Source organism: Daldinia vernicosa, assembly GCF_022497035.1.
Source record: "Daldinia vernicosa strain CBS 139.73 unplaced genomic scaffold F5Y00scaffold_17, whole genome shotgun sequence".
NCBI classification, from domain to species: Eukaryota; Fungi; Ascomycota; class Sordariomycetes; order Xylariales; family Hypoxylaceae; genus Daldinia; species Daldinia vernicosa.
The window spans coordinates 394,289-417,485 of NW_025953933.1; the positions used below are offsets into that span (position 1 = coordinate 394,289).

At 44.4% G+C, this 23,197-nt stretch overlaps 9 protein-coding genes and 1 non-coding gene across 10 annotated transcripts; 6 read left to right on the forward strand and 4 right to left on the reverse strand.

Annotated features, from left to right (window-relative positions):
• The first annotated feature begins 504 nt into the window (after positions 1 to 504).
• Positions 505 to 2,130, forward strand: F5Y00DRAFT_234338 (SET domain-containing protein). The gene is made up of 3 exons (XM_048007417.1): positions 505 to 1,332; positions 1,417 to 1,543; positions 1,595 to 2,130. The coding sequence occupies exons 1-3, from the start codon at positions 606 to 608 to the stop codon at positions 2,028 to 2,030; spliced, it is 1,290 nt and encodes a 429-aa protein (XP_047865903.1). The 5' UTR covers positions 505 to 605; the 3' UTR covers positions 2,031 to 2,130.
• Positions 2,131 to 2,243: 113 nt separating this feature from the next.
• Positions 2,244 to 4,554, forward strand: F5Y00DRAFT_234340 (cytochrome P450). The gene is made up of 3 exons (XM_048007418.1): positions 2,244 to 2,819; positions 2,883 to 3,759; positions 3,837 to 4,554. The coding sequence occupies exons 1-3, from the start codon at positions 2,445 to 2,447 to the stop codon at positions 4,148 to 4,150; spliced, it is 1,566 nt and encodes a 521-aa protein (XP_047865904.1). The 5' UTR covers positions 2,244 to 2,444; the 3' UTR covers positions 4,151 to 4,554.
• A 716-nt stretch (positions 4,555 to 5,270) lies between these two features.
• On the reverse strand, positions 5,271 to 6,771 carry F5Y00DRAFT_234342 (NAD(P)-binding protein). The gene is made up of 2 exons (XM_048007419.1): positions 6,249 to 6,771; positions 5,271 to 6,178 (listed from the first exon to the last, which is right to left on the reverse strand). The coding sequence occupies exons 1-2, from the start codon at positions 6,279 to 6,281 to the stop codon at positions 5,324 to 5,326; spliced, it is 888 nt and encodes a 295-aa protein (XP_047865905.1). The 5' UTR covers positions 6,282 to 6,771; the 3' UTR covers positions 5,271 to 5,323.
• A 588-nt stretch (positions 6,772 to 7,359) lies between these two features.
• F5Y00DRAFT_234344 (GTP cyclohydrolase I) lies at positions 7,360 to 8,953 on the reverse strand. The gene is made up of 4 exons (XM_048007420.1): positions 8,454 to 8,953; positions 8,096 to 8,400; positions 7,864 to 8,045; positions 7,360 to 7,777 (listed from the first exon to the last, which is right to left on the reverse strand). Exons 1-4 carry the CDS (start codon positions 8,818 to 8,820, stop codon positions 7,645 to 7,647), a joined length of 987 nt encoding a protein of 328 aa, XP_047865906.1. The 5' UTR covers positions 8,821 to 8,953; the 3' UTR covers positions 7,360 to 7,644.
• Positions 8,954 to 9,690: 737 nt separating this feature from the next.
• On the forward strand, positions 9,691 to 10,772 carry F5Y00DRAFT_261081 (transcription initiation factor TFIID-like protein; the record flags this gene model as incomplete). Its single annotated transcript, XM_048011138.1, has 2 exons — positions 9,691 to 10,335; positions 10,410 to 10,772. 2 exons carry the CDS (start codon positions 9,691 to 9,693, stop codon positions 10,770 to 10,772), a joined length of 1,008 nt encoding a protein of 335 aa, XP_047865907.1.
• An 867-nt stretch (positions 10,773 to 11,639) lies between these two features.
• Positions 11,640 to 11,741, forward strand: F5Y00DRAFT_t60. Its single transcript has one exon. It is a non-coding gene; the product is annotated as a tRNA-Thr (tRNA).
• A 616-nt stretch (positions 11,742 to 12,357) lies between these two features.
• Positions 12,358 to 12,818, forward strand: F5Y00DRAFT_261082 (uncharacterized protein; the record flags this gene model as incomplete). Its single annotated transcript, XM_048011139.1, has 2 exons — positions 12,358 to 12,527; positions 12,593 to 12,818. The coding sequence occupies 2 exons, from the start codon at positions 12,358 to 12,360 to the stop codon at positions 12,816 to 12,818; spliced, it is 396 nt and encodes a 131-aa protein (XP_047865908.1).
• A 1,641-nt stretch (positions 12,819 to 14,459) lies between these two features.
• On the reverse strand, positions 14,460 to 15,863 carry F5Y00DRAFT_261083 (uncharacterized protein; the record flags this gene model as incomplete). Its single annotated transcript, XM_048011140.1, has 1 exon — positions 14,460 to 15,863. The coding sequence occupies one exon, from the start codon at positions 15,861 to 15,863 to the stop codon at positions 14,460 to 14,462; it is 1,404 nt and encodes a 467-aa protein (XP_047865909.1).
• Positions 15,864 to 19,260: 3,397 nt separating this feature from the next.
• Positions 19,261 to 20,796, forward strand: F5Y00DRAFT_268749 (putative amidoligase enzyme-domain-containing protein; the record flags this gene model as incomplete). Its single annotated transcript, XM_048012313.1, has 1 exon — positions 19,261 to 20,796. The coding sequence occupies one exon, from the start codon at positions 19,261 to 19,263 to the stop codon at positions 20,629 to 20,631; it is 1,371 nt and encodes a 456-aa protein (XP_047865910.1). The 3' UTR covers positions 20,632 to 20,796.
• Positions 20,278 to 22,956, reverse strand: F5Y00DRAFT_234354 (carboxypeptidase s). The gene is made up of 2 exons (XM_048007421.1): positions 21,835 to 22,956; positions 20,278 to 21,701 (listed from the first exon to the last, which is right to left on the reverse strand). The coding sequence occupies exons 1-2, from the start codon at positions 22,805 to 22,807 to the stop codon at positions 20,962 to 20,964; spliced, it is 1,713 nt and encodes a 570-aa protein (XP_047865911.1). The 5' UTR covers positions 22,808 to 22,956; the 3' UTR covers positions 20,278 to 20,961.
• Between the last annotated feature and the right edge of the window lie 241 nt (positions 22,957 to 23,197).

Consider the following 23,197-nt stretch of genomic DNA (forward strand, 5'->3'; position numbering starts at 1 on the left):
TTTTTATTTCATTTGAGAAGTAACCTAATATCCAAATCTTAATCGTGTCCGTACTTTCGCATGTTTTCTTTTTTCTACCACATATAACGGGCAGAATTGAAGACCTTTTATTTAAAAGCCGGCTTTAACATAAAGGGGTTTAAAGGGGGAAGAAAGGGTCTTGGTGGATAGAAAGTGGTCCGTGCATATTCTTGAATGTCCTTGGTGTATCTTGACTTCACATGTGACAGTATGAATTGTAAAGCCTTGCGTGATATACTTATTATTCGTAGTGTAAGAAAATTTTAATTTATTTCAATTTAAATACATGGTTTTTCTATCCGGTAAGCGAGAGGTAACAAAATGGTGTTTAAAGATATAGGTGGACACTTTCTATCTCTTACAGGGTACCTGTCGATCCGGACCTATATAGTAGTGCCTATAGCAGCATTGTGGAGTCTCCATTTTCGTGATATAACCTGGCCTTATGTTTTCGACCCGGAATCCCCTTAGACTCGGAGGATCGGCTCCGCCAAGAAGTCTCGGGAAAGATATCTTCAACTTAAATCCTCGAAATTTTGGATAATTCATTCTCACTTACATGAAATATATTTAAAACCTGAGTTATGTCGTTCCAGAAGACTATGCGCCAGTTTCTGCTTCTTTTTCCATTCACGACTGCTCTTGCTAATATAGTGCAGTCCCGTCTCGAGTCGCAGACATGCGCGGTACCTAACCCACTATTCATATTTGACACTCAGATGTGTATATCTTCTGAGGCTTTTCCTACCGAGCATGGCAGCCCACTTGGTGAATCATCATCGTCACTAAAAGCCTGGAAATCGGGTGGTCTTTGTCGCGGTGCTAGGGCTGATAAGTTCTGTGTCTTCACTAACGAAGTGTTCAACCGGGGTGAAGGCGTCTCAGTGATCACTACCTCAAAGAGTATCACGACTATTTCAACACGGCCGGCTTTCCTCACGGACGAGCCCGAGGAAATCGGTTCAAAATCAGAATTGGCCATCCCCTACCGTGAAGTAGAAATACCAGGTAAAGATATCGGTCTGGTAGCAACAAGGGCGATACGAGCAGGAGAGCTCATAATGGCACAAACGCCTTCTATAATGATAAACGAAAAAGCAATCAATTCTCTAGGAAAGAAAGTTGTATCAGAACTCCTTGTTCGCGCTGTTGAGAATCTCCCTTCTCACCACAGAGAAAGTCTACTTAAGTTGTCAACGCATAGCAGTACAAGCGACTACGGGGATAAAATTTATAAAATTCTCCAAACAAATTCATTCCGAACAGGTTACCACGATGGGATCAATCCATTTTACTCTCTATTCACTGAAGGTGCGTTTATACAAATAAGGCATCATGTTTAGGGCTTCGTGGATCTATGATCTCGTCATCAGCAGTTAATATATGAATTGGCAGTATCGCGACTCAATCACGACTGTCGGCCCACGTGCGCCTACTATTTCGACCACAGAGATTTCCATCATAAAGTATTAGCTGTGAGGGATGTTATGGAGGGTGAGGAACTCACGATAGCCTATTATGAGTGAGTTCGAAGCCATGATAGAAGAGATCTCTACTTACTCAAAAAATCTAGCCCCCTTCAATCGCACTCGACGAGGCAAGAGAAATTACAAAAAGAATGGGGATTCAAGTGTTCATGTCAAAGGTGCAGTGCCAATGCGACGGCGATAGCTGAATCGGATCGTAGAGTTTCTCAAATACATGCTCTATGGAAAGAGTTGGATGACCACTCGGCATCATCAAAAGGATCTTCGAAAAAAGCGGAACTTTTGGTATCGTTATACGAAGAAGAGGGGATCTTAGGCCGGTTAAACGAAGCCTATTACCGAGCGGCAATCGAATATATCGGGGTTGGCGACGCTGAAATGGCAATTAAATATGCTGCCCTGTGCATCGAAAATGGTCTGCTATTTGTAGGACCCGATCGTCCTTTTATTAAGAACATGCAAGAACTCATTGCGAATCCAACGGGGCATGCTAAATGGAAGTTCCGCCTGAGGGCTAATTAAATAATTGTTAAGAGTTATAGGTTAAATATACAATATTACAATATAATACTGGTTTGACGCAAGCAGCATTTATTTTGAGTACTCTTTATTTTCATAAGGCGTTGGGTGGACATGAAGTCATCATCCGGTAAGTAGCCGTCAGCAATCCCGGCTATAAGTCCCGAAGGAAAGCCACCACCCACGCACGTGGCAAGTTGAAATGCATGTTGGCGATTTAGTAATAGACTCTTTAGTAATAGATAGGTACCTAAACATGTGGTTCTGGGAGGGGTTATTGAATTTTGGGATCCGGGGTTATAAGGATCCTATCACGTCTACGTTACAATATGCCCGGTGAGTGGAGAACAAAGATGGGAATAATTCGTCGTAACAGCGTTAATGTAAATCTCACCATTCAAACATACATTATTACCCATGCTAGTTACCATGGAATCACTCATCATCCTTTTCCAAAAGACATTGGTTGAGCACACATTGAGATCCCTTGCCGTCGGGAGTCTTCTCGCAGTACTGCTTTACCTTGTTGGAAATGAAATCCTGCGCAGTCAATCGCGAATTTCCGGATTGAAAGGCCCAAGAGGTCTCCCAATTTTTGGCAATTTAATCGACATATGGTCTAATGCGGCATTAAAGTATCAGCAATGGGCCAAAGAGTATGGCGATGTCTATCAGGTCCAATTAGGGAATACTAGCGTTGTTGTTGTCAATAGTGCTGCTACGGCGAAGGAATTATTTATATCTAATTCTCAAGCTTTAAGTTCTCGGCCTATAGCCTATACATTTCACAAGGTATGTTGTATATGCAATTTGGCTTCCGTGTGCAGCTCTCATTGATGCGTTCTACTCCGTTAGGTAGCTTCCAGTACTGCTGGCTTCACGATTGGCTCGTCGCCCTACGACGATAGCTTAAAGCGAAAGAAGAAGGCTGCGGCCGTAGCATTGAATCGTCCCGCTATCAAAACATACGTCCCGTACCTTGATATAGAGACGAAGACGTTTATTCAGGATCTCCTCAACTATGGAAAAGCCGGGAGGGTTGCAGTTGATCCACTTCCCCTTGTTCAACGAGTGAGCCTCTCGTTGATGACAACAATCAATTGGGGCGTCCGGATTACTTCTATCGAAGATGAATTGTTTAAAGAGATAGTATCCGTCGAGGAGGGACTCAACAAAACCAGATCCACTGTCGGCAATACTCAAGATCACATTCCTCTCCTACGCCTTAACCCCTTAAACCAGAATTCTGCGAATGCTCGACAATTGCGCCAGCGCCGAGATCGGTACCTTTCCATACTGAATAAGGACCTCGCGGAGAAAGTAGCAAAAGGCACTAACAAACCATGCATCCAGGCGAGCGTAATCAAGTATAAGGACGTTCAGCTCAGTGATACCGAATTAGTTGCTTTCAGCTTGTCCGTGCTGGGTGGTGGTTTCGAGACGGTGTCGACTACTGTGCAATGGTCGCTTGCTTACTTTGCGCTGCATCCGGAGATCCAAGATAAAGCCTATGCGGAAATTCAGCAATTCCAGGGGTCCAATGAGCCATTGTGCGATGCTGCCGACGATCAGAAATGCGCTTACGTACTAGCACTGGTAAAAGAAGCTCTTCGATACTTCTCTGTCATCCCGCTAGCGTTACCAAGAGCATCCATCAGAGATGTTGAATACAATGGCGTCGTAATACCGTCTGGGAGCACTGTTTACATGAATGCATGGGCCTGTAATCACGGTAAGAGAACCACCACCACTTCCGATCCCATTATTCCATTATTTAGCTACTTCGGCTTACGCAATAGGTGACCGTAGACCCCGAACTATGGTCTGACCCCGACAGTTTCCTGCCCGAACGATGGTTAGAGAAACCAGAAGCCCCTTTATTTACGTTCGGCCTGGGATACCGTATGTGCGCGGCGCATATCCTTGCTACCCGTGAAGTGTATATTATCTTTATGAGGCTATTGAGTAGTTTTCGCTTCATGGCCTCGGGTGATATACGATGCGATCCTAGCGTCGATATGGTTAACCCAAAAGATTTAATCATGGTTCCTAAACCATATCGTGTATACTGTGTGCCTAGGGACGAAGAGAAGCTCAGGGCAGCACTGGATATATCTGAATAAAGAAACGGTCCTGGAGCAACTATTATCACGTCATTAAATTAACCTTACTTGAATATCGCGCTCTAGTTCCCCTTTATACGATAACGCGAGGGATGAATCCCGAGCCGGGATAGATACCGGGAATGTGCTGGATGCGATGCTGGATTTGTGAGAACGAAACTTATTCTTAATCACCGTCACTACTTTTCTCCGCTCCCAATGAAGGCAAAGAATTCCAACCCTGATTATGGGTGTTTGTGGTCATACATACCGATAATATCCTTTGTTCTAAACGTTTCACCCAGAATCCTAAGGGTTTCCGATATGTATATAGCACATTGTTAAGGATACGGTCTCTTTCAGGAGTTATAAAGACTCCTGAAAAGTTTAAACAGTTCATAATCATATTGTCCACAATTGGCTTCTGGATATCTCCTATAAATTAGACCGAGTATTCTCTGTGATGGAAAGATTATATCATAGCATTCGCCATCGATCACTATCTTCAACTAAAGCCAACAATACTTTATAATTAGTTTTATCTTATTTCCTAAAACTTTCCACCATGTGCTATAGGAACGTTTACATATACGCAGGCTGTGGTTGCGCGTACGACCCGCCTAGGGTAGTGCACACCACCACGACTCCGACTTGTTCACCTCCTTACCCGGACAGAACAGTCACTAGACCCGGGAACTGCAGTATGCACACCATAGAAAGCTAGATCCAGATATCCCTTACTCATGGGATCTACGAGGAGCAAGGCTGCTGTCACAGATCCAACCCTATGGAATAGGATCATTAGTACCTACTCTAGGTAGGTACTTAGCCAAGCGCTTATATGAGGCGATTTATCTAGTCTACATACTATAGTTCGAATTTATAACTTTAATAAAACATACATTTATGTACACTTACTTAAATTTAAACCTGCGCATAGCTGACCGTGTATAATTTATGATGTTCATTCTAGGTGCTACTAGAGATACAGATTTGTTTTCAAGAATTCTTTTGCCTAATATGACCCTACTTAGGGTGACTCTCTTCATTAACCCCTATTTACGCTACGAGCTTGCTTATGCTTAACCATGTACGTCTATACGTCTATATGCCAAGACCAAGAGTTTCACAATAGGTACTATTTGGGAATGAAAATTCGGTATATGTATCTAGGTAGGTAAACTATATATGACCCTAATTCGCATAGGCTCTTATGAAGTCCTGGATCTCTGCGTCGCTGAATTCTTTCACGCCGAGCAAATCGTTATCTACCTTCTCGAAGTGGCTACCGTATCCTTCTCCCCATATCGCCGCAGCTATAAACGCCATTCTATCGATATTGCCCTTCTCGAGCTCTGCGTAGGCTTGCTTGAGGTGCTCATCGGTAGACTTGACTTCTGACTTCCATCCGTCTGATCCAACCGCTTTCTTGGCTTGCTCGAGGAGCTGCTTCAGGGAAATTTGTACATTGTGCACATAAACATTGCGGTTCTTGGTCTCTTCAGGGTGCTTAAGGACCCCCGATATGGCCTTGGCGGTGGATTCCCTAGTAGTGATGCTGAAAGTCTTGTCGCCGCCGTTCCAAAGTGTAACGTTCTTGCCCTTGGGGTCGATGAGAAAGCCGTACTGGAGCCCCATATCCAAGAAAGGCCCGGTGGATATTAACGTGTATGTTATAGAACCAGCCGCTGCCTCCTTCTTCAGGACTTCGGTGACAGCATTCTTCGCGTGGAATGGAGGTAAGCTAGAAGCCTTCTCATTCGTCGCATCTCCACCATATTCCGAGGGGATAAAGCGCTTGACGCCAACTTTAACCGCGGCTTGAACTAGAGGGATTTGGGAGGGCAATCCAGTGAAGCCAACGGCTGACACAACCGCATCTTGGCCATTAAGCGCCTTCTCAAGTGACTCGGGAGACTCATAGTCGATTTCAGCAACAGTCACCGAGGGCGGGAAATCTTTCGTGGCTCCTTTACGGGCAAGTACGGTGACTTCAAAACCGTCTGCGAGGAGCTGTTTCAGTACTATTGGGCCTACGTTACCGGTAGCCTATATTATGTTAAACTATTAGCCGCTAATTCCCTCTCATGCCAGATGAGACGCTCAGGTGAATTCTTACCCCTGCGATTGCGACTTTAGTAATGCTACTCATCTTGTCGAACAAATTCGTTCGTAATAATGTCTGTCTTCCAACTAAGGTATGAATATCTTGGAATCAGGTATGTGTGAATTACTACGTAAGATACCTCTGAACATATTTGATGTGGTACTGAGGGGTACATATAGTTTTGCTTCGTCCGTGTCGCTTGAGGTTATGGCATGTAAGAGGCAACGAGCGTCATACATTACCATCACATCGGTATTCTTATATAGTCCGAAGCCGACGCACACATCCCATAAGCTCTCTATACGCATAACGGGCGAGATATCAGTGGAAAGTGACATCTCGTAGGACCAAGTGCGGATCCTGCGTTTATGGTATCAAAGCTGGTCATACGTGATTCTAAGGGTAGCCATTGTTACGTAAGTGAGGAATGGCAGTAGATAGATACTTCTCGTAACTAATCATACTTGTTACTTGATTACCAATAGAGATTCCAGGTGTCGTTCGGTTGAGAGGACGAAGGTGACATTGCGGCTTTTGACGAGGGTCTTATTTCCGCGCTTATAAATTGAGCACCACTCTATGCTCTAATGTAGTATCGACCGGAAACAATTCCACGCTAAAGAGCGAGCTACCTACCTATTGATCACGTAAATGGTGTTGACGTGCTTGATGCAATATCGTACGTAAAGCCGAATAGAAGCGAGGATATAGAAGTTTTAGTGTATTACAAAGGTTCTGATCTGAGGAACATCTTGGAAATACCTAACTGAGACGACTGGAGGGATGATATTTTATCGATACGGTGGTATCCCTGTTCATAAGGAATCTAATATATTACATATAGGTACCTCATAGGAGCTTGATGGGTCCCGTAGCTTTTCGGCCGAACTAGATAGATCACCGAATATAGTGGAGTTGAAGAGCATTCCATTAACCGTTATTATATCTATTACCAACGTTGACAGCTTTTCAACTTTAGGAGCCTAGATTAGGTACCTAACATAAGCTCTACTTAATAACATTTTCTTCTGTTACTGGTAAGAGGTATCTAATCTGCTACATATGATATTAAGACTTTGATATAACCTCGAATCATCACACATGGAACGTATAAGCACCAATCTTGATCCCATGGTTATTAGCATTAAATGCCTCAATGAATGCATATATGGTGTAGTTGATAATACGCAATGATAATGTTGAAGAATGTTTTCATAGACCTGAACGCCACACAATACCTTTCCATAAAGGCGTTGAGCCTATTGAGCTCTAAGATGCATTCCCCATACCGTGTCCATGGATGAGCTTGATGTTGAGATCCCACGCTCCAGCCCCAAAAACGCCTCAAATGCACACGCATACCTACCTAGGTAGATAGGTAGGTAGGTATCTAATCTTGTCTTGTAATCTACCTGTATGTCCTATTCAGCCCAACAAGACTTAGGAACTCGTTTCTAGTCTTTTCCTTTCTTTCGAAACAGCCGAGCACGCAACTAGTGATTGTGCTAGTAGTCGTCTTTTCAACACCCCGCATGACCATGCTACAATAATGGTGGTCAGTACTTGTTTATTAGGAGGGCAGCCCTCAAGACAAAGGAAGAATAGGAGGCAGGGGAATGGTACTGACCAGAGATGGCTTGACTCCATCACAACTGCCACGCCCTGAGGTTTTAGAACCTCCATGATAGCATTGGCAACTTCTCTCGTTAGTCTTTCCTGAACTTGCAGTCGGCGGCTGAACATTTCAGCAATACGCGGTAGCTTAGAAATGCCGATAACATTCTTGTTCGGAATGTATCCGATATGCATCTAATAGAAAATTAGAATATGAAGTGAAATAGCGAATTGGGATGACTGACCTTCCCAGTAAAGGGCACCAAGTGGTGTTCGCAGAGACTGAATATTTCTATATCTTTCACGATAACCATCTCATTATGGTTCTCATGGAAGATAGCATTGTTCACAATGTCTCTGACGTTTTGCTGATATCCCTTTGTAAAGAATAGCATCGCTTTCGCATATCTTTTCGGTGTATCAAGAACGCCTTCTCTATCCGGGTCTTCGCCAACACACTCTAGAATTGTTCGAATGGCTCCTCGCATTTTCTCCAATCTCTCGGCTGCCTGCTCGGAGCTCTCCTCAAGTCGTTCTCGGGTCCCCCGGCCTGAACTGTGGTAAGCGGTGGGAGTGATTCATTGAAGGGGCTCAAATACGTACTCGGTCGGCTCAGGCCATCGAAATCAATAACAGGACTAGGCGATCTACTTTCTATATCCTCGGTCTTGGCCTTCTTGTGCTTCTTTCCCTGGGGCTCATCCCTAGGATCTCGCGCTGCTTTGCTAATGCTGTTCTTCCTCTTTGACGACTTTGAATGTCCATTCATCTCCGATATGCCTCCATCTTTTAGTCTTCTTCTCCTCTTCTTCTTGCTGGCCCTTCTATCGTCTCGACTTTGGTCGTGCTCTTGTATTTCGCTGCCATGAACGGAATCGTCAACATCGGAGACTCCCGTGACGGAGCTGGTAGAAGAATCTATGGCTGCCATTTCTAAACCGTTGAACTTTGGGTCAGCAAATTGTACCATTTTTCTTTGCCCCGGCCGAGGCGTCAAACTGGCGCAAGGGACGTTATAAGAGGGGCTGTCTCTGGGTTTGTCTCTGGGTTTAGTGTAAGGAAAGTTATGTATGAACTTACGGAACTAGAAAATCTGACTGTAGGTTCCAATCAGCTCAATCAGTTGAAGCACATGTATGATTCGCGGAGGCGAAGTCCTTTGGTGCTTATGGCAGCTGAGAAGGAATCTTCTAATCAATCCTTAGGTACTCTAATGCTAGCTTTATTAGATTTGCAAGTATCGAAAACCGACCCTGCAATTGTCCATTATCGCGTTATCGTCTTATCAAGCTCATAATAGTGGTACAAGTAGGTACTTGTAAGAGTTCAGTTCTTGTTCATGGGGTTAGCTTCGGCTTATGTAGGTGGTACCTCCTAACTATGGTACATAGTAGGTACCTAATACCTTAGGAGGTACCTACCTTTGTGCATACATCTTGTACCTAACGCATAATGATGTTTGTTACCTACCTAGGTAGGTGCTTTCTTCGATTGCCTCAGGTACCGCTTGCCTTCAAGGCTCCTGATTGCATGCCCCATGTGGCTTGAGTTTGTGTAGGTACCTATGTATCTATCAGTGGCTCAAGCTCCTTCGTCTTAGCAACAACAACATACCTTCTCTACGATTGCCATTTTATTAACCATCCGCCCTTTTTACGCATCATCTCCAGTCAAACCTACCTAATTGAACTCCCAATCAAGTTGTTCAACTAAAACGTCCGCTACTTCCCGCATCCAAACTGACTACGTTTTCTACCTAAGAGTTCGGTAGCTCGGATCCGTCGCGCCCTCTGGAGACTTCGAGTGGGCTTCACTAAACTAGGCCTCTAAACAAGACAACATGGCATCCCCTCCGCGCGCCTACTCGCCTGCGGGTTCTCCGCCGTACTCTTCTAGCGCGCAGTTACCATCGAAGAAGCGTGGCTCCACAACCGCCGATCTCTCATCTCAACCGCCTTCCCTCAAACGTCGCAAAGCATCTGTCATGTCCGTAGCCTCCGTAGGTTCAGCCCATCCTCTTCGACAGACATCCTTTCCGCCCGACGAATCTCAAATTCAAGCCTTCTCCCCATCCTACCGACGATCTCCAAGTGTCGATACCATGAGCCTCGTGAGTGGTAGTCAGGTTAGCGGCGTGCCCGCGAAGAAAAAACGCGGCAGGAAGTCGAAAGCGGAGCGCGCAAGCGAAGCGGCTGCCGAAGCCATGCGAGATGGGTCTCCAAGCGTCGCAGGAGGTCGCGCAGCTACTGTCATTAGTAATGTGAGCGGTAATCATGCTGGGAAGGATGCCGACCCAGACTCGAGGAAAGAAGAGGAGTTCGAGATACCCGAGAATATGGCTAGCATGTCTGCTGCTCGAACTAAGGAGCAGATTGAAGAAGAGAAGGAGTTAAATGCGCTTCTCAAGACGCAAATGGATGCTCTGCAGTTTGATCGGTATGAAGTTTGGCACCGTCAGACTCTCAAGGGTGCCGACGTTAAGAGAGTAAGTCGTCATACCTATACCAATGGTTACCCCAGTTGATTATGGTATAACTAACCGTCCCCATCCTTATATAGCATATCAACAGCGTCACATCACAGTCGTGCCCTACCAATGTACATCAGATGATGCAAGTAGTCTGCAAGATGTACCTCGGAGATATCGTCGAGTCCGCACGTGAGGTTCAACAAGAATGGGTACAATTAGGCGAGAAGCAAACCGATCTATCAGACGACGATCTTGAGCCTGCGAACGAGTTATCGAAACACCGCCGTCAAGCCCCCTTGCGGCCCGAGCATCTTCGCGAAGCATACAGACGCCGCAAGGCCGGTACCGAAAATGGCGGCTCTTTGGGGAGCTTGATGGTTTGGAACCAGCAAACGCAAAACGGAGTAGAAAGATTCGCGGTAAGAGCAGGTGGCCGTCGAATATTCAAATAATGTTCTATTGTGAGGATCATCTCTACTTCGACTTCGGAAGATGCCAGGGCTCAATACTTTGAATATTGAGTATATCTTACTCATAGGACCTGCCTATATGACAAAGGTATTGTTGGCAATCCATAGAGCACGATGATACTGAGTGCCATGCTTAACAATATCTTGTATCTGTTTAGGTCTTTTACCGTGCACTAGTAGAGAAAGTATACTGCTTAGCGCTCAAACCGGCCATGACCTTTCAACACCACGCCTAACGCCTAGTCGGGTCGGCTATACGGGCTCACCCAATTCCACCTGGTTCGATCGACCATATATGTTATTAGATACAGACACGGGTCAAAAACTCACAGGCAGCTGGATGACTGAAAACCATAGCACATTCAAGACTGCCCTAAAATGTATGCCTAACGATTGCTCTAGAATAGGTCAGAGCAAGGGGCTGGTCTTCTCATAGCTGGTACATAGCAAGATTGATACGCAAATACCTTATATAGCATTTGGTATTCGACGGCAAGAGTACATCCATTTATGGTATCTCCAATAATGCTCAGGTCCCTGATCTACCTACATAGAGGCAGGTAGAATATGAGATTTCAATAAAAGCTTAATTACATTAATTTATGGAGTAGCTATGTACAACTTCCGAGTTAAATATTTAAATTAACTCCAGTCGTACGAAAATTCCCGTTGTAGCTACGTCATTCTTAACAAGAATATTTTCTTTACCTCGACAGCGACAGCGTACTGAAAAGGTACATGGTTTAATGCATCTATTCGCTTTCACGTGATATAGCTAGCTTTGCATTGCCCCCACCACGTATCCCGGATTATAAGGTGGTGTAGAAAACTTTTTTGTATAGTACATCAGCCCTTATAGCTCAGTGGTAGAGCGCAGCACTTGTAATTCTTCTTCTGAAGATCTTCTGCAAGTCCATGCTGAGGTCCATCGTTCAATCCGGTGTGGGGGCACATTATCTTTTTGGCAACTTTCCCTTTTTCAACGCCCCCTTTTTACATTTTAATTCTTTCTCTTGAAGAAGTTGATTGATGTTGTGCAAACAACACCAATTAATTGCCCCTAGATTTATTTCCCCATCCTTTGGGTAACTTCAAAATACGTTAATTACTAGCTGCGAAGCAATCAGTGGCTGTCTATCTTATGTATGTTTACTTGCTCATGTCAAATGACGGAATTCAGGCAACTATTATAAAACAGGATTGCTTGATTGATTGGCCTTTTCAATATAAGCGACCGTGATCAAGCTCCGATATGTAGTTTGAATTATGGCATGCTTGTCGCTTTTATTGTCAAGATACAAAATAATTGCCCAGATTTAAAGCAATCAACGAGCCGTGTAAACACGAGTGTATACTTTAGTTCGTATTTGCATCATCCGGCATATGCGAATTCTCAACTGTAACTCCGATGTAGTTGGTCTTTACCTATCATCAGGTATATCGGTTAACCCTGAGAAGAAATGTGGGCTGGTGGACATCGTATAAGGAAATTCCGAGCAGATATCTAGATCACTGGCTAGATAAACGATATACATACATCCATACCTCTAGATATAGGCTCTGCGGTATGGCATTATCGTGTATTCTTATCTACACCACGGTCGTCTTCTACAATTGGCGCGTAGAGGACTTTGCCCACGACGCCAAACAGGATAGAACCATCCCTGGATACGTTGGCGGTGGATACTTTTGGATCAAGATGTCTATCTCCGCCAGCTGCCTTGCTACATTACCATCGTAAGTCTCAATAAGCCATCAACCTTATCGATGCATTTGTCAGGTTAGCTAATCGTTTCCGCCAGCTTAATACACCTTGTCCTATTCATCCGCGACTGCGTCGAAGTCGACAAGCAGAAGAAGGTTGCTAAGCAATCCAGGGAAAGAGAAATGGAAACACCAAGGGCCTCAGTTGACCCTCGGGATTCAATAGCCCATGTTCCAGAATCGGAACCAAAGGCCGGACGACAGAGCGAGGACTACGATGGGAAGGTCGACTTTAACAAAGTACTCGTAGGGAAGAAAGAATAATTATTCGTAATAGAAAAATGCATCTTTGAACCAAACCTATGGACCGAGCCTACGAGGGGCTTCAGTAGATTATGAATACCTATCATCAAGGCACTCAGTCGACATGATAATATATGATAGTACGTTAGGTACGTATTGTAGGGAGTGACAGCTTAGTCATCAAAGGGGTCACTCCTGAATCATGTAGCTAAGTACCTATGTGAGGTACCTATGTCCATCCCTGAGGTATAATCGCACAGAACGAACGCGTGCGACTCTAATACACTACCAGACTTGTTAAGTAAGAGTTTTTCTAGATCTAGGTACCAAGTATAAAGTGTGGAATACCGTATATAGTCCTATTTATCAGTGCCATATTTCACTTATCATTTAGATCATTAATTTACGATGAATAATTGGGGAATAATTTGGAAATGAAGTAGCGCAGTAAGTTTTATACTGCTCTAACTAGTGGTAGTATTCACAGTATAGGACTGTGTAAATATTTAAGGGCGTCTAGTCGACGGCGAAACCCGTTCTGACGCCGAGACCCCATTGAATGACGGATATCCTGGTACTGTATCAGTCACCCTTTTTCGCGGACACTTGCCATATCAGATGAGCGAATATGCATGTGCCGTGCCCATGGTCGTAGGCCACCCAGAATGTTTATAGATCTTTCTCGAGGCTATCAAAAGGTAGGTTTGCTAAGATAGAAGCTGACCGGATTGTGCTTCTCGGTGGCAGGCTGCTTCAATGCCCCAGAAAAAGAAAACCAGAAGTTTTCCTCGGAATATAGAGCGCCTTCATAATATTTCGGCGGAGAAGAGAAAGTATCAGGTAGTTTTCCGGTATATCTCTTTCATGATCACTAGTCCTTGATTCTGCCTTTTCTCATCCTCATACTCCAAACCGTGCTATTCTGGAATACCCCCAAGGTGTAAAGTATGCCATTTAATAGAAACTCTAGGTAATTTCCGTCTGCTTTAATTGCGGCTCTTGGTATGAATGGGTATGGTAGGATGATCCGGTTATGTGATGATGCTAGTTGCGGTGGATGATCATATGTAGGTTTGGTTGGACTAAGTGACCGCCGCTAAGGAAACGTTGCGTATGACATCAAAAAAGTCGATGGTAGGGTATAATGTCGTGAGTGTTGGTGAAAACATCAGAGTCAGGGGTAAATGACGGCTACGTGAGGCGGTTTATAACACGTCCAATCACGGTATCAAGAGGCATGTATTGAATAAATTCCGGAATAATGTATCGTCCCATTCAGGGAAAGGCACCGAAGTATTGTATAGTAACTAATACCTTTATTATAATGAATATGAGCGCCAAAAACAAGCAATAGCGGACAGGTGACGAGGGGAATATATTTAACATACCTGATGCGATGGTGTTGGAGGGAAAATAGTACAGAATGATCATTAGATCAAATTGTGAAATCATGCGAGACTTGCGATATGTTGGAGTAGAGTTGCGTAATGAGATATGAGCTATCCATTTTTGAGTCCACTCGGTCTCTGATATCTTCGGTCGGAAAGTGAAATAAAATTTATTTCCTGGTAGCCATCTAGATTCAGAATATGGTGCCTATTAAAAGAGAGAAGATTCTCTAAATGAACAGTCCGCAACGAGTGTGGCTTCAAAGAGGCGAGGTTAACCGAGGATTATGTCTTCCGGTTGACCAGTTAATCGGTCTTCGATAGCCTTGTAGCGATCCTGCGGATTAGAGATTGCTGCCTCCTTCTCTACTACGACGACAAATTCTAGACTTTTCAATCCTGTGTCGATACCGGGACCCTTCTTCCACTCCTCGAAACGCTTTAGGAGAGCGGCTTCGTGGTCATTTTCCTTGACCCGAATCATTGCTTTATTCCTCTTGTCCACACCCTTCACAGCAATTCTCATTAAATAAAGCGTCTCGACATTATGCCACGATCGTGTAATGGTTTGCCAACATGGCTCTGTTGTAGGAGGTAAGTTGGGCGATTCTGCTTGTACTGCTAAGCATCGCACCATAGAACGGTCACGTAGATCGTACTGGTGTCGAGCACAATAGCATCCACGGCAACCACCATGACAGGGTTCAAATATTACAATGTCGTTAGCAGAAACAGCCTGAATTGTTCTAGTGTTGAAAGAACCTGTGGTTGGATTATACATGGCAAAGAGCTTTAGGTAATGGAGCCCCGCGACCCATCGCGACAGGCGGCACGTATTGAACCAGGTAGGTTGTTCGTTCTGAACCTCAGATTGAGCTTCGGTATGCGATAGTGAATATCGGTTCATGATATATACTAGACGTGGTTCTATGGCAGCCTCCCATATCATCATTTTGAGTTCGTCCGGAAGGTCAGAATACCTATAAAACTCGGTGAGGGGCTTCATAAAGCGTGGAGAGCGGCGAACTTGTGTACCAATACCAGCATGGTTAGTTTTAAGCCGTTTGGCTGACTTTCGCTTTCGCCTATTATCCTGAGGTTCGATGATTAAATTTGCGGTCTCCGGTATCATAATACTTTCATTATTGAGGCGAGCAGACCGACGAGTTAGTATTCGAAGCTGGCCAGTTAAAGGGTGCGATGCGGATGTTTTCTCTAGCGGCAACGATTCAATAGGCTGAGCCTGGTTTCTCACCACGCCAGCTAGATCAGAAGCAACTTCGTCGGAGTCGTCAATCTGATCATCGATAATAGAGCTAACATCTCTCGAGTCTTCAAGTTTGGACACATTCAGATTCGATTTGTGTTTCTTGGACGAGTTCTGAAGCTTCTCTCTCAGTGAAGCAGATGTGATATACGGGATGGGATCAACTAAATCGGCGAGGTGGGATTTGGTCATAGATCGTGTCACTGGGCGGGTATGATATCCCGAGTCGGTTAAGGACGGGGGAAGGACACTGCCATGTGCAGGCGTCGACATCATGGGTGAATCTGTCATTTCAATATCGTGGAGGTGGTCGGGCTGAAAATCCAAGCCTGATTCACGTTTCTTACCACGCACATGATTGTCCACATAATTGTCGTCAATTCCATCTTCGACCTCATTTGCGTCAGCCATTTTGAGCTCGGAAAATAACTGTCCTTGGCTATTCTCCTGTTCTTGACTTGAAGGTAATAAGGTAAAGTTAGTACTAGCCCAGATACCTAGTAGGGAGGTAAGATATGGAATGATATCTGTCGAGGGCATGAGTCGGTTGCGAAATCGCAACAATATGTCGATTCTCACACGGCTTTAATTGCGCACGTGGGTAAGTCGAAGTCCTAGTGGGTGGTGATACAAGCGTTAAGCTGTGCGGTAGCTGCTGTGACGCTAAATATGTACCTAAGGTATCGTAAGTTAGGTACCTAAATAACCTAGGTAAGGCTTGTGAAAATGCCCTCAAGGACGAAGTCGAGGAAACCCGATTTAAAATCGAAAATAAGCTCCGGAAATTTTAACACAGGAAATAATAAGAAAGACACAACGTTCCGTCTTTCCGTCGAGTTCTTTCCTTGTCGCAGGAGCCGGGTGATTGAGTGAAGTGTAAGGTACCTTCGTAAGATAGATCCCTAGGGCTGCTGGGGTATTTGAAGTGACTGAGGGTGATCGAGTGTGATGGAGTTCCAAGGTCTAAATGAAGAGCTGAAGAGCGCAACCCAATGATCACGAAAGTCGTGCAACGTCAAAAAATCTACGTAAGGTAAATAGACGAGTCTTGTAATGCAATAATTTCCCCGAAACCCTAGGTTTTATGAGGTAGGTAAGTAACTTTTATTTTCGCATTGAGACATTGGTAAAGGTTAAAGTTGATAAGTTACCTACCTGGTACCCAAAGGTATCGTACCTTAGGTACCTACGTGCACCTAGGTAATCTACCTTGATGCGGGGCAATCGTGGAGGAAGATAAGAAGGAATGGGCGGTACGACGGCCTGATAGTGGGGCTTCACCAACGTGGCAGGCGCGGAAACCGCAGATGTTATGTTTTAGCACCTTAGCGAGCTGGCCCCCTGTAGCTTATAGGCGCTTACTTTATGTATTGTACCTAGGTACCTAATTTTAGACGCCTCTCAGTTGATAGTCCGGTTGTTAATTGTGCGGCATGAACACATCCATCTAGTTAAGCACTCTAGTAACTCACTTTAGTAACCACCACCCACGCCATGAATAGTGCGGCCTCTCTTACATGTAAGAGTATTTAGAGTGTGAGCGAATTGGCAACCCTCTCTCACTTAAGCGAGAAGGTTGGGGTTATCAATTCTATTCTATAGACAATAACTTTCGAGTTTCACGCTGATACCTTGAAATTCCTATCAAAAACATATGAAGACAGGTGGAACTAGCACTATAGTTTCATCAGATTAAAAAAATAAACAAATCTAAATAAGCCTAGCTAAAATCAAACCGCTGGTATAACTAAAATTCCAAATAGTTACCCCATACTATCTATACTAAGCGTTATAGTAGTTTCAAGATCTAGGAGTAAATGTCCCAACGCGTTAATATTTATATTGTCAATATGACTACATTAAACTTAAGCGGATCTCAAAAAAGGTAACAACGTCTTTAAGTTGCCAGTAAAATTAGAAGATATCCGATTCTAGGCCGATATCTTAGTACAATTTAAAAGACAACTCTAAGATAAGACTTTAGTTCAGACAACTAGACCGAAAGCTATAAAAATATATTTCTAGCCACGAGAATATAGATTACAAGTGTATGACTATTATTATTTCCACTGTGTAAATGGCTTAGGTATATTGTCGTAGAGTCAATGAAGCAATTCATTAAGTGAATACTCTTATGGTACCTGAACGTACCTAGATAGTAAAGTTTTGAAACAATAACTTGAATACGTATTATTTGTGCGTTTCCAAGGCTGCAAGTAATGCTATCTTACTATCAATTAAGAAGGCGAAAATCAAGAATATTTGAAGTAACACAAGACGAAAAGCGCTTACAATTCGAGCAAGATACAAGCTCAAGCCAACTACCTTCGTCGGTCGTTGTGTAAACTTTGTAAGCATTATAGCCTATAACGTTACGTCCTACGTCACTTGGTCACTCTATTATTACACCTGTGACCAAGTTCCATGCAATACCTATGGAAGGTTCGACTATCGGACATTTTCCCCCCTATGTATCACCCATTACCCACGAAATTAGCATCTGAGCAAGCTTGTACGCCCATGTCACTACCAAACAGCATTATTGTGATTCATTATGAGTAAGTGCTTTAATTCAATGTCTAGTTCAAAGTTATATCATCCCTTTTCTCCAGGCTCTTATAAAATGCGTCTCCCTCCTCTATATTTAACGCTGGTTTATTCCTGTCGAAGATCCAACAGGATATCCGATCATCAAACTTCGCCTCAATAGTCGACTTAACGTACCTTTGACAATCCATCATTTACACCCTCGGAAACATTATCCAACAATGTGCCACGCAGACATTTGGTATTACTATTGCCTAACCTGTGGCAGAGGTCCATTAAACAGAATTCCTACCGTATGTAATGAAATTCTCCTTCGATTCCCTGGCTCCAGACATACCTATCTCATATCCAGGTAGGTTTGGGAATGAGCGCTAACCTATAATGTTAAAGTACGTCTGGCAATCCGTTTGCGATAGCTCTTACGCATCAACTCCATCATGCCCAAATTTGTCAGTGGAGAGACACAATTCCCGCGGAGACGATTGCCCAGCATGGGGTAAACAACACTTACCTCCACCTCCACCACCTTTCCCTCGAGGCGGGAACGCCAGTGGAACTACTTCAAAGTAGTTAGGAAGAGCCTTGAGTAAATGGGAACAATGTATTAGACTGCTGGCGGGTACGCGGTATGATAATTTGGTCCGAACTGTTTGCTTAAGTTCTTATATACCTAGGTATTGAGTTAATATGAACATTCCTCATTCCTATTTCTTCCGGGTCGCGATACGTTTTATTCGTAGTCTCCCTGTATGATAAGGCATTTTGGGGCTTATTACTTCTAGCAATTATTAGTAAATAGGTACAACTTAAACCATAGCAGTGATAGCAGTAATATTTATCCAATAAAATTTAGAATGCCTTACGAAGCTTTAAGGGTAGAGTTAAAATACCACTATAGAGCGGGCTGATGCTTTTACTTTAGGCGCTATGGATCAAGGACTAGGTGTTCTAGAGTCTAGTGTTTAAGAAATGAATTACAATGAGTTAACAGTCTGTATGTTTACCAAAGCGAATGTTCGGCTGGAACATAGCGATTATTTTCAAACTATGTTATGTTTCCGTTTTGTTTTATTTCTATGCTCAAGTTCGGAAACAATGATCAAGTTACCTGGGTGTTTAGGTGAATATATAATATTGGGGTGCCACTCGATACAGCAGTAAAATATATTGGCAGAACAGTCAAAGAAACCAAGCGAAAAACTCTTAATATTACAACTACTATTACATTGAACCAATCGAACAACTTGTATAAGAGAGGAAAATGGGTTCCGGAATACCAAATAAACAGGAGAAGCTAAGCTTCGGTATAGAAATGGAATTCTTTGTAGCGTGGCGAGCTGAGACTTTCACCGGCACGGTACCAACGCCCCCGGGATTCGAGTCAAAGACCGGGGAGCCCCTGGTGGTTAAGGGGAACTGGGCGACGGAGGGTGACAGGGTGAGTGCTCTGGCTCATATGATAGACGAAGCATTCCCATCGTGCGCAGCAACAGTTGCTCCGTCGGAAGGAGAGATACCGGACTACAGGACTGAGTCGTGGTATCATCTATTGCCCTTTCGCCATCATTGGGATGTTTCAGTCGATTCTTCACTGAACAGGCTGCCCGTAGAGCTGAGAGATAAAACCGGACCAGATTTCGGATGGGTCGGCGCTGAAATTGCTTCGCCGGCTCTCTGGGCTACAGACGAGGGCTTCGAGGAAGTCCGCAGAATGTGTGAGTTTCTCCAGACAAACCTTTTGACATTCACCGCTCCTGAAGCTGGCTTCCACGTGCACGTAGGCGGGGGAAACGAATGGCTATCTCTAAGTTCGCTTAGACAGATTGCCGCTTTTCTCTATTCAGCAGATATGGTATTAGCTCAGTCTCACCCCGAACACAGGTACAATAATGCATGGTGTCCGAGCCCACGCCTTTATTCTAATCTTTCCGTCGGGATCAAGCACCTCCCTAACCAAGCCCAGCCTGCTCCTCCAGACGAACGATTAGCGTATGCTGATTCCATGGGGCTCGCAAAGAACTCTTCCCAAGATCCGGTAGGTCCTGCTAAGCCTCCGCGGGAAAATCAAGACCCCGCAAAGCATCGATTCTCTCCCCGACCAACTGTAAGTAACTTGAAAATCCAGACGCATGCGCTAGAACGGGTCTTGAGTTATCTTGGGTCAGACCTCGAGGAGATTCCGGACCCCCGAACTTACCTGCCGACCCCGATGATGACTGCTGTTGCCGAACTTCTAAGATCGCCGGATAGAAGGTCCATCGCAAGGCTCATGAACATCGGACAGAGGAAAGGAGCGTACAGCTTCATACAGCTCGAAAGAGAATATAAAAGAACAATTGAGTTCCGCCAGGCTGCCAGCATGGTTGACCCAGTTGGAGTTGTTGCTTATGCAAGGATTGCGGTAGGTCTTTGCCAGTTCGCTATAACTGCCAGTCATGAAGATTTCTTCAAGATAATTCTTGACTGTAAAATTTCAGAGAGACATCCCTCTTGGTACGACGTTTACGATCTCCTCGAAGACGTAGGTCTCTACCCTGAAGCTAAAGTCGTACAGGCAGTTTTATCAGACACGATGACCGATGATATGCGAAGGGAATATTGGTTGAGTCGTGGGCACGCACCACGTCCATAATTGTCTGATTGGTTCGAATTTAGGGATAGGTTGTGGGATTTATGACGGGAATTTACCTGTTTTGAAGATGGAATGGGCTCCAATAGGGACGCATTGCTTCCAAACTCTTTGAGTTACAGTTGTCCTAGATTCAAAGACTTGATATGAGGTAGGATAAAGAGATAGTTTGCCTTAGGTGGCTTTGAAACCCCTTGATAATAATTGAAACAATCTGTAAGTAAGTTCCAACGTATTTTATTGATGTGAATAATACTCCCCAAGTATTTCGGAGGTCGACATATTTATTACACCAGATATGTTGATATAATGAGATAGGTATGTTGGCTTGATTTATGCCAATTCCGCCTCGTCCATATTTCTAATAAAAAGGCTGTACCATTGAACACCTTTAATATGCGCAAAGATACTAAGCTTCTCGTCGACAGTGTGTATTCCATCGAGCCCTTCCTGTTCGGGATCCCAGCCAGGACCATACCGAAAGATATGCTTTGTTAAGTCCCAGTAATATCTTGTGTCAGTATTTCCTGTCATAATTCCTGGTGAAACAACAAGGTTCTCGCCGTAAAGAGCTCTACTAGTTCCAGAGAGCACCGAGTATGGCGTCACCCCATCAACAGACGTTGGCGTTACCGGCGCAGGTTCTAGTGTGTTTGGCATTAAGTTGAGGGTAATAGATCGAGGCGTTTCTGGCTCGTCGTTGAAGGCGTGAACCGTGAGGTTATGCTTATCAGCAATTTGTTCGGCTAACCTTATTAGCTTCTTTTGTACATCAGACGAATGCTCGCCAACATTGACTCGGTGGTCGACAAGTACTCGAATACGTTCGGGTAGTGCATTGCTCTTGACGCCCCCGCTAATTATATCAGGCGCTACCGATGTTGTAAACAGATACTTAACAATATCACCCTCCTTTGCTGCCTCTAAAGCAAGCTTATCCTTCTTAGCTCGCTCGTCATGAGATGGGAGAAGCTTCTTTAGCTTGGAAGGGAATTCTGTACCGTGAGCAGCACCACATTGCAGGAGACTAAGGAAAGGGTTCTCGGGGTGTAGGCGTGGCTCGTATGGGTTGGCTAAATCGTGAGTCATGATTAGTAGCTATTCCAAGGGTTTTTATTAGGGTCTTAGTCCAATAGAGCGGCGTCGTATTAGGATATTGAACTCCAGGGACTACCTTCACAATGTAATGAGACATCAGCTACTAACCTTCGATGGTAGTGATAAGTTCCGCCATGACCCCTATTCCATTATGCGCAGGAGGAACTGACGAATGACCACCAGGCATACGGATGATGATTTCAACATCTATCGCGCCCTTTTCAGCAACGCCAGGAAGGGCAAATGAAGAACCCCAAACAGTTGACGTTCCAGCCCCCTCGTCCACAATGACTGCAGCACCATCTTTTCCATATTGGGAAACTAATGTTTTGGCGAGCTGTGCAGCTCCTTGTCTCCCTGAAATCTCTTCGTCAAACCCAAAGGATAGGACTAAAGTTCTCTTTGGTTCGAAGCCCGCATCTATGAGCAACTCGACGGCCTCCATAATACCGATGAGGTTATTCTTACAGTCGGAAGATCCCCGACCCCAGATAAAATGACCATCGAAATAGCCGCTAAAGGGGGGGTGCGTCCATTGGTCAACAGTCGACTCAGCTACGGGGACGACATCTTGATGGGCCATGAAGACAGTCGGTTTCAAGGTCTCGTCCGATCCCTGCCAAGTGTATAATAGCCCATGAGTGTTGACCTTTTGAAGTGTCAAGGTCTTATGAATGAGTGGAAATGTCTTTTCTAGATACGCGGCGAAATCAAACAAGATGTCCCATCGCTCATCTTCTCCAACGGGTCCAAGGTCATCATACGACTGCGTGGGAATCTTGATTGCTCCGGCTAGGCGAACTACCGTTTCATTAAGAAAGATAGGCGAGGTAATGTAATCCTCTAACTTGGAGAGCGCAGGACTATCATGTCGCGGAAAAAGAGGTTCGGCCTGCGGGCAATGTGCTAACTTATCCAATGCGGAATGCCTCGTGCGTGAAGAAAAGAATACATCATAAGCGTTCCTTAGCAGTACCAAGGCGGCCACGACTTGAACTAATGTCACCCAAATCGATCTCGAATGAGGGCGCGAGGCCACGGCAATTGACTGCGGTAGAATATCTCCTTTTTCACGCATCATAGAACTATTGATTAAGAGGAAGTATAAGAAGGATTAAAACCATCTATATTACTTCCTATGCAAATGCAATGTTCTGCTCTCTTATCAAAGATGGATCGAAACGCAGCCGAGGACCGGATTTCGCGGCACGGACCCCACGTTCACAAACCCCTACCTCGTTTAAGAAGCTCGGATTGCTATTTGGCCGAGTTTACGAGGGGTTATTGCTCATAAGTGAGTCGAATACATAAGCTGATCGACTCGTGGGGAGCCTTGTATGATTCTGGTCAACTCCAAATCTACAGACTACAGCTTGCATGAGAAGATGTCATATAATAGTCTCGCCTACCGTGATAATGCGGAAGAGTTTGCGTGGAAACTCCTGAAAGAGGTTCCTAGGCCCAAGATGAT